We start from the raw sequence: 10555 nt of genomic DNA, 5'->3' as shown, positions 1-10555 counted from the left end.
GCAGTGACTGTATGAGTTTGAGATCCATCTTATCACACTGAGGACAATTGAGGGACTCAAACACAAATACATAAAAAGATTCAAACGTTCAGTGATGCTCCAGAAGGAAAAGATGCATTACGATCTGGGGGGGGGGTGAAAACTTTTGAACACGGTGAAGATTGAAATATTGAAATATTCCATTTAGTTCTGCCCTTTGTAAGCTACAGAAGATACTTGTATGTTTGCCGAAATGAAGTACAGTTTTCCAAAAGTTTTCACCCCCAGCTCTTATTGGATCTTGTTTCCTTCTGGAGCATCAGTGAATGTTCAAAACTAACAAGGGACTCATGCACAACCATCACAAAACAGAAATACAGTCGTGGATCATGGTAACAGCACACAGTATTAAGAACGATTTTAATCAATCATTTCAGCATTTATTTTGTCTTGTGGACTAAATGTAAATCTTTTATTTACAATATCTTACTCAGGACAGTACTAAATAAAAAAGAACATGCATTTAGTATGATTTCTCTTATTTTGTTAAAATTATTAACATTTTCTCACATTCTGCAAGGGGTTCCCAAACTTTTGCATGCCACTGTATGTGTGAAAAGTGTTGGACAGCTATACAGTATATCAAACACCTGTTGTAGTTTTACGTAAGCTTAATGGCTATTTAACTTTTTTCCCACCATTTTCAGTTTTCTGTAACATTTATGAAACAATGCTTCACTTCCATTTTCAACTGTCGTTTGAAAGAGTAAAGAATTTCCAAAATTTTCCAAAAAAGAGGCAGAAACAAGTACTAATAGAATCATTTCATATACAAATGCAGCTTTTGAGAAAAACATTTTTCTCAACCTTTTGCTCAAAATGTTGCTTTCTAAATATTTGTAAATATAAAAAATAATTCACAATAGTAAACATTTCAAAGTCTTCTCTAAAGCAGCTCTGACAAGCCAATAGTGTCATTATACAGCTCATGTCAGTGAAGTGTTGATTCAGATCAATAACTGTATTAGTAAGTAAATTAATTACGCAACAAATGTGATTCAGAAAAAAGCAGCTCTACAGAAGACAATAGGCCACTGAACCATCATTCATAAATGTAACCCTTGTATCCTTTTTTAATAATTTTTTTAACTTTATATGAATGCATCAGTTCAGCTAGAATCTGAAGCTGTTACTTGTGTCCCATTGCTTTGCATCCATAAATGGGGATTCTCTGAAAGCATGGTGTGCTTCAAAAAAAGAAGTGAGACTAGAATGGTTACAACTGGTTTCTTCTTGCTGGTAGAACAGACAAACCGAGACTGATGATTTACTGTATGTCATCAAGTTTTAAACTTATTTTGGTTGACCAAAGGGATTATCTACTCAATTATACAAAAAGTCTAAAATCAGATTAAGATTAAGATTAACACAGATTAATTCATCTTCAGATTCATATAATTTGACGTAGTAAATTATTATGAAATGCAGATGCAAATGAAGTGTTATGAATACTTTTTGGTATTAAAGCTTGTAAATGACTAATAAATTATATTTCACCTCAGAAATGGCTTTCCATTTCCATCATGAACCATTTTACCCTTCATATCCAGGATCTCGTTAAACACCTAAATAATTTCTTAAAGTATTTTAAAGGGAGTAACTTCAATGATAAACAATTGATAAATACAACAGAAATAAATAATAGAGACAGAATACCTACCAAGAAATTTTTAGCACCAACTGAGTTTAGCGCCAACCCTACTCACACACACCTGAACCAGCTAATCAAGGGTTTCAGGTTTGCTAGAAACTTTCAGGCAACTGTTTTGGAACTTTGCAGGACATACTGCATTAGTTAAAATATCAACAGGGAAGAGAAGAGAACTTCATTCATACAGTATGTACAATTAAGTGTTAATCTATACTGTGCATGCATAACTAAACTGATGTATTATTATTTTTATTGAAATGTAATATGTTTGCATTGAGTTGTGTAAATCTCACAAACTGATGGAGCTCCCAACATATATCAACACCTTCTAGAATTATGCATGCTACGTTCTCATGGCACATTCTTTAAAGTCTCTCAGGCACTTTTCTGAAAGGCTACAGTGTTATGAGACAACACCCATCAGTTTTCATTGCAGTCACAATGAGTTGTTTTGTTTGAATGACATTTAAGGTCATATTGTTGTCATTATGTGCTTTCATTTTAATAGATGTTCTGTGTTAAATATTAAGAGTTCAAATGCAAAAGCCTCTTAAGTGCCATTTGATATCTTAATCTTAAAAGAGCATTTTTATCAGGCTGTAATATCTATGTTGAGTTATTTCATTTTAATAGCATAGAAAAGGATACATTGCCATTAAATATATGGGATCCCTCATACACCCTGCCAAAACTTCCTGACCCTATAAACTCTCCCACTTCAAAGAGAGACACTGTACACAAATTAAAAAAAAAGAAACAAAAATAAAAGCATTTAAATTAAGATATACATAATTAAATGCAAACAGCCTGGCTGTGCTTAATGGGTACCCTTTAGGCAGACCCCTGTTCCTATTAAGCTCATATCATGTTTTTTTTTTAATTTATTTTTTTATAATAAATTAACTTCTTTAAAGGACATTTTTTTAGGTACAAAGTCAATCAAAAAACAAACAAACAAACAAACCAAAAAACGGACCCCTAAAATCAAGCAACAAGGCATTCAATTTGATCAGTTAAATATTCATAGTGTCACTTAAGCATATATCAACATCTAGACTAGTCCATGTTCAGCTAAGAAACACAAATTCAAAATAAAAAAAAAGAAATAAAAAAAAAAAACATTACATTCACAGGGATGAACACAGAAACTATCCTAATTATGAAGCCTCTTATTAAACAGATGTCAACTAGTCTCCTAAGGCTGGAATACACAACAAAAGTTCAGAGCCAGCCTGTAGATTTGATATCAGTTCATATTTAAAGCCTGTTTATGAAGTAGATTAAGATAAAGTTTAAATAGATGTTTAACGTGGAAGAGCTTAATGGGAGCAGCACTAGTGTTTAATACATTTCATGTAATATTTATTAAAATGTTTCATTTTGAGACATACTGTGTGTGTGCGCGTCTTGCTTTGCTGTCTGTCAATTAAATTTAATTCAATATGTGCTTTATTGGCATGACAATTGTTACAATGTATTGCCAAAGCATAGTGTTTACACTGAATCAGATATATATTCAAAAAAACATGCATGTGTAACAAAGAGTCAGAGGCGTTCAGATCCATGTGCAGAACTTTATTAAGAGAATGGTCAGACAGGGAGAAATCAGAAACGGCATCAGGCATGTCAGGGATAACCAGAATCATAATCGGTAACAAGCAGAGGTCAGGGTAGGCAGCAGAGAATCAGGGTCAGTTGAAACAATCCAAGATCAAACACGGGAAGAACAAACACAGGGAAACCGCTCGTGAATGCTAGACGGGGCTAAACAAGACTTTGCAAAGTGTCTGTGTGGGAGTGCTGCTTATATGTGTGTGTAAATGAGGTGCAGGTGTGGCAAGGAGATTAGCTGATGAATGAGGTGCAGGTGTGGCAAGGAGATTAGCTGATGAATGAGCTGCGGGTGTGGCAAGGAGATTAGCTGATGAATGAGCTGCGGGTGTGGTAAGTCGATTAGCTGAAGAATGAGGTGCAGGTGTGGCAAGGTGATATTGATGTAGTGACTCATGGGAGATCTAGTTCAGGTGTGGTGCAACAGGATGAGAGTTGCTAGTGTCCAAGTGATGATATGGTGACATCTGGTGGTTGATGGGTTTTGAGTGAGTCCTGAGTGAAGTGCCCTCTACTGAAGTTCATGGGCACTCCAGCTAATGATTATGACATAGCCCCCCCCTCGGGAACAGGGGCCCGGCGTGGGTTTAACTCGGGAACAGGGCTTAGCTCACGAACAGGGGTGGGCTGTGGGCTGAACTCAGGAACAGGGCTTAACTCAGGAACAGGGATCTGCCGTGGGTTTAACTCGGGAACAGGGGTCTGCCGTGGGCTTAACTCATTAACCCACCAGGGCGGAGCAGAGGACCACCACAGCTGAGAAGATGGGATAGAAGCACACCAGGGCGGAGCAGAGGACCACCACAGCCGAGAAGATGGGATAGAAGCACACCAGGGCGGAGCAGAGGACCACCATAGTTGAGCACACGAGACAGAAGCCCACCAGGGCGGAGCAGAGGCCCACCACAGTGGGGTCGATGGAGCAGGAGAGCAAGTCTGGTCAGGTAGGCCTGAAACAGAGAACATAAACAGGTTAATGGCGGCCTCTGTGGCCATGATGAGGTGGTTGGGGAGTTCCAAAATGGAACTCCATAGCCATGCCAGGGCAGACGGTGAGTTCATGGATGGCCTCCGTGGCCATGACAGGACAGACAGTGAGTTCTGGAAGTTCAGCTGAGACGTGGCGAGGCTCTGGAAGATCCGTGGTGATTTGACTTAGTTCAGGAAGATCAGCTGTGACTGGACTTTGTTCAGGAAGATCAACTGTGACTTGACTTGGCTCATGAAGATCATTGGTGGAATCTAATTTCTTCATAGCTCTTCTCTGCTGTTGAGGAAGTGTTTCTCAGTCTCCACTTCCCCATGATTACAGTAAGGGAAGATGTGGCTGTCTCTGGGCGGCCAGTGGTGTGGATATCTGTCTGTCTCTATGGTCAGAGTATGACTGCTCCGTCTGACCTCGTCATCTGTTGCTTCATTTACACTCTTTCACTCTACTCAGATATTCTGCAGTTATGTAGTCTCTATTTAGGACCACATAACATTCAAGTTTACTTTGTTTTTCTGTTGTTTCAATCCATTAAGTTAGATAATTTTCCTTTTGTGCTTTTATAATTTGTTTAGGCCGAATTTTCTGGATGCATATTTAAGTGTTCTGATTCTGGCTGTTGTTTGTCTTGTTAGTTTGTTTGTGCAGCTTCAGGACCATCTGAATCAGGGGACTTTTTCAGGGTTCACTTCATGGCTTTTAAGAAGCTTTAAAATGGTAAGAGTTGGGGTTTCTCATTTTTAGGCGTTCCAAAATTTGATGACTAGTTTCTCAATGCACATTAGTAAAGGGGATTGGCCTAATTCTGCCCTGCTAGCATTGTTCATAGTGTTCCTCTGGAATCTGAGGAGGCTCTTACAGAACTCCACATTCAGGGCTTCAATCGGATTTTTGTCCCATTTTTCAAATTTGTGATTTAGGAGAGGACCCCACACTTCACTGCCATATAATGCAATAGATTCTATGAATGATATATTAAATATTTTGAGGCAGATTCAAATTGGTATTTCAATTTGGACAGATCTTTTGATGGCATAAAAGGCCATTATCACTTTCTCTTTCAGTTCATTCACAGCCATGTTTACCCGTTGCATTTATCTTCAGCCCGAGGTATGTGTAGTTTGTTGCATTTGAAATTTTGGTCATATTAAGGGTGAAGTTGTGTCTCTTTCCCTGAGCTCTGGGTCTTTTCTGGAATGTTAGTATTTCAGTTTTGTTAGGATTCATGGTCAGGGCTCAGGTCTGACAGAACGTGTGCAGGACCTCCAGGTTCTGCTGTAGACCCTCTTCTGTTGGAGACAGCAGAACCAGATCATCTGCAAACAGCAAAGGCTTTATGTTGGTGTCATGTAGTGTGAGGCCAGGTGCTGCTGATTGTTCTGGGAGTGTTGCTAATTCATTAATGTAGATATTGAAGAGGGTCGGTGATAGTGGACAGGCCTGCCTCACACCCCGCCCTTGAGTGAAGAATTTTGTTCGTTTATTTCCTATTTTAATTGTGCATAGATTTTTTTGAAACCATTGTTTTTATAACACTGTATGTTTTACCCTCAATACCTGATTCTAGAAGTTCTGACAGCAGACCTTCATGTCAAATTGAATCAAAGGCCTTCTGGAAATCTACAAAACTAGCAAAAATTTTGGTTTTGTTTCGTTTTTGTCGATCAGGGTGTGTTGGGTTTAGACGTGGTCTATGGTTCTACAATTTGGTAAAAATCCAATTTGACTTTTGCTGAAGACATTGAGCTCTGTGAGGAAGTGTACGAGTCTTGTATTGATGATATTGCAGAACAACTTCCCCAGATTACTGCCTGGGTCTGATGTGTCTCCATTCTTGAATATTGGCGTTATGAGTTAATAATATGATTATTAACAATATCTATGAAATTATACTTTTTTGATGTCACGCTGAAGGTGTGTGATTTTCATAGTAGTGTACCCTTTAAGCTCACCTTACAATAACATAAAATCTTTCAAAATTACAGCAGTATAAAACCAAAGACCAGCAATAAACTGTCAATCGAACTGCTTTTATTTCCCACATCCGTGGTGGTGGCTGCTCATCAAATAGAATAGAAATAGAAGGTTAGCATTCCAAGCAGACATTAGCTGCAACATGCATTTAAAAAAAAAAAAAAAAAAGGAAAAATGTGAGACTACAGGCATTTTCCTATTTATAATGTAATAATATGATAGGAATACAATGTAATACCAACCTGAATTTCATCCAGGAAGTTTCCCCTCTGGAAGATTCCCCTCAGGAAGTTTTCTCTCAGTACAGAGCACAAAATAACCGGTGACAAATGTATCCAGTTTTGACCAGTTTGGTAGTGTTTACCCAACATTGGGTTACATGAACCCAGCACTGGGTATGTAGGCATATGTGATGGGGTGCATCATTTGAATTGATAGTAAACATGACCCAGCAGCTGAGTTACAGAAAAACTACCCAGCACCTTGGTAAAAATATAAAAAATCACCCCAGAAAAATGACCCATCAAGCTGAACCCAGCATTTGGGTAAACAAACAAACAAACAAACATTTTTTTTAGATTAAAAAGAACTACCCAGCATCTAGGTAATACATTTTAAAAATAACCAAATAAAACATTCCAACAGGCTGAACCCAACATTTGGGTAAAAAAAAAAACCCCATCATTTTTTAGAACGTAGATCCTGAAAAACACACAGGAAAAGAACACAGACATAGATGAGACTTTCCTTTCATTTTCTGAAATGAACACATCAAATTAAATCTGTTTAAAGAAATCAAAAACACTGTCATCCTTTGGATTCAGATTCAATCCAAATCAACAACAAGCAGTTACTTGAAGGGAAGTCAGAGTATTAGGTTAACAGAGGAGCAGCAAAGAACACAGAAAATAAAACAGGGCAGAAACAACATAAATCAAAGCTAATAATGACTCACCACAATCCAGTTCAGACTCCGAATCAGACAAATCTGACACATGCGACAAATCTGGATCTGCATCTGCATCGGCTGATTGCACAGACGAGGACTGGAGATCTACACAGAGATGGTTCTGCAGACACACTGGCTCGGCCTCAACAGGAACCACTTCATCTGCTGACTTGATCTCGGATGTAGCTTGGGCAGGCATTGGCTCAGAATCGTCTAGATCTGGCTCTGGGGTCAGATGCTGGACTCTGTTCAGGTCACAGCAGAGGAAGAGGTGCTTTACAGGCGTACGTAATCTCTTAAAGAAAGCACAGACTGCTTTCCTCTTCCTCGCCTTTCTGAGTTTTTCTGAAATGAAGAAATGAATAATAAACCATTTGAAACATCCATGAATGGTTATTGTACCTGCAGCTACTAATTAATTACTAATAAATAATTTAATTTTTAATGCCATGCCAGCAACAATGCTATCATCATGGTGATATCAAGGCTATCATCAAGCTATATAAGATATTAATGGTCAATACTAGACCAATTTTTTTATATATTCAGGTGACAATTTCAATAAATACATCAGTTAAATCCATTTCTGAATAAATTCTGAATAATTGGCTATTTACTTTGAAAACAGCACAGTGAAAATAGTACAACAAAAGTCATTGTTGGATTTTAAGCAGCTACTTGCAGTGAATGAGAAGTACAGCTGCAAGTAATGATAGAGAAAGGTATTTAACAAAAGATGGCGGAAACAACTTGAACCGAAGTGATAATGACTCACTGTTGCCCAGAGCAGAATTGGATGGATCTGCCACAGGTGATGACTCAAGATCAGCCAGATCCACGTCTGGCACCTGCTCGATCCTGGAGAGACCCGGTGCACACAGCGGCTCAGGTTCGGCAGCATCTGTGTCAGCCACTGGTGTGGTCCTGCAGAGACCTGGGACAGGTGTCAGCTCTGAATCATTTGGGTCCGGATGTGATGTTAGATGGTCCATTCTGTTGGCTTTGCGGCGAAGGAAAGGGTGCTTTACAGTCTTACATACTCTCCGAAAGAGAGCACGCACTTCTTTCCCCTTCCTCCTTTTTGCAGGTTTTTCTACAATAAAGAAAAATTATACACACACACGTACAGGCCATGTCAGCAAAAATCTGATTTTTTGCATAACCAGATATTATCCAGATGGGCTTTTGAAAGTCTGAACAGCAAAAAAAAAAAGAATTGTTTCATATGAAATATGATTTGAATCAGACTTTTACACATTGAATGTGAACAGATCATGTTGTATCAGCTCATAATGGATGTCTTGATTATTAGTCTTAACTTTTTTAATAATAATCAGACATGTAATAGATCTTACTACCTGTGATCAACACTTACTGATTTTGTGTTTATTTGCTTTGTTTAATTTTTAGCATGTCAATACTTGCCTTCTTTATCTGATTTGTCACCCTTTCTATGGCACATCAAACCTACAACTACAGCTATAAAAACCAGCATCATGAGATGTGAACGCTCATCCAGTGCTGTAAGACACAGAGCAAACAGTCATTAGTGAAATCTGAATACAACAAATACTGGGATGTTTAAACCAGGTCTTCACTTTACCACTCACAACATGTCTTTTTTATTTATTTATTTATTTCATATGGACATAGCAATAACATTGGACAAACCAGATGCATTGTTTAAAGTGTTATAGCACATGTGCTAATTTTCAACAACTGTCCATAGGGGCTTTTACAACAGAAAAACACAATTGTTAAACAAAACACAGCACAATTTACACATGGGAACAACTTTGGCCCGATTTAAGCCACTGTTTGAGCTCTCTGGTGAAGATGTTAATATTGTTCTGCAATTTTAATCCAGTAGGAAGAGAGTTCCATGTAGCCCCTCTGAAGGAGAAGCTAGACTGTCCAAAAGATGTTCTTAACTTCGGGAGCACACAATCCCCACTAACTGAGGCTCTGGTGGAAGGTCTAAAAGAGCCCTGACGCCTCTCCATGAACCAGAGAACAGTGGTGACACACAGTTGTTCATACATTTCAAAGTCAATTTCAAAATACTAAATTTTACAAAATTTTCAAAAGTAAAAAGCTTATGCTTTGTATTATATCAAAATGATGCCATCTCGTTGGTTTTTTGTCAAATATCTTAATTGCCTGTTTATATAGAGAGATAACTGGTTTCAAAGTGGACGCTGATGTTTGTGACCATGCTGTTATACAGTATGACAGATGTGAAAAAACCATTGCGTGCATAAATAATAAAGCCGCGTGATGTGACAACTCTCCTCTAATAAAACGAAAACAGTTCAGATTTGATTTGACTTTCCTGCAAACATGATTTACTTGACTTTGAAACTTCAGGTGTTTATCCAAGATTATCCCCAAGTATTTCATTTCATGAACCTCCTGAATGGGTTTATGGTCTAAATGAACCTCAAAGATGCTATCAGGGGACCTGTGGTTGATAGAAAACCACATTGAGAAAGTTTTCTGTGTGTTTAGAGTTAAATGGGACAGCTGAAGCCATCTTGAGATAAAGCCTGTGTTAACTGCTGCCCAGCCAGTACAGTTGTTTTTGCTGACACATGGATAACTGTGTCGTCAGCATAAAGCTGGCAATTTACACCCTGACAGCAGTCTGGGAGATCATTTATATACAGTGAAAACAATAACGGTCCTAGAACTGACCCTTGAGGCACTCCTAAGTCATTTGGACTCAGGTTGGATTTAATGGTTCCTACTTTCACACATTGTTCTCTACCCTCCAGGTAGGACTTGAACCATAACAGGGCCCCAGCTGAAAATTTAAATTGCTGTAATTTCTGCAATAAGATACAATGGTCCACTGTGTCGAAGGCCTTCTTCAGATCTAAAAACACAGCACCTACGACATTCCCTTTATCCAGTGACCCTTTTATCTGTTCCAACAAGAAGCAGTTGGCGGTTTCTGTGCTGTGTTTTTTATCCGAACCCAAACAGCTGGGGATGCAACAATTGGTTATTTTCAAGATGTTCTATTAATTTCTCCGCCACAGTTTTTTCCAACACTTTGGAAACGACAGGGAGAATGGAAATAGGCCTGTAATTGCAGGCTTGATCTTTGTTGCCTGACTTGTAAATTGGAGTGATTACAGCAATCTTCCAGCTCTGTGGGAAAGTATTTGTTTGTATTGACAAGTTTTCAAGGTAAGTAATAGGATCGAGTAAACTGCTAAGATGTTTTTTTAATTAGATCTACATTAAGATTATGAATGTCTCTTGATGTAGAATTTTTCATATTGACAATAATTTTCCTTACTGTGTCATGCAAAACTTTTCTTATTATTAAAAGATCTGT

The 10555-nt window shown here is 38.2% G+C and overlaps 1 protein-coding gene across 1 annotated transcript; it reads right to left on the bottom strand.

Moving 5' to 3' along the window:
* Window positions 1–6946: 6946 nt before the first annotated feature.
* On the bottom strand, window positions 6947–8334 carry LOC127942957 (uncharacterized). The gene is made up of 2 exons (XM_052539027.1): window positions 7988–8334; window positions 6947–7557 (listed from the first exon to the last, which is right to left on the bottom strand). The coding sequence occupies exons 1-2, from the start codon at window positions 8202–8204 to the stop codon at window positions 7142–7144; spliced, it is 633 nt and encodes a 210-aa protein (XP_052394987.1). The 5' UTR covers window positions 8205–8334; the 3' UTR covers window positions 6947–7141.
* Window positions 8335–10555: the final 2221 nt, after the last annotated feature.

This window comes from Carassius gibelio, chromosome A22 (assembly GCF_023724105.1).
Source record: "Carassius gibelio isolate Cgi1373 ecotype wild population from Czech Republic chromosome A22, carGib1.2-hapl.c, whole genome shotgun sequence".
NCBI classification, from domain to species: domain Eukaryota; kingdom Metazoa; phylum Chordata; class Actinopteri; order Cypriniformes; family Cyprinidae; genus Carassius; species Carassius gibelio.
The sequence above is the reverse complement of the archived record's forward strand: the minus strand, read 5'-3'. Positions and strand labels throughout refer to the sequence as shown.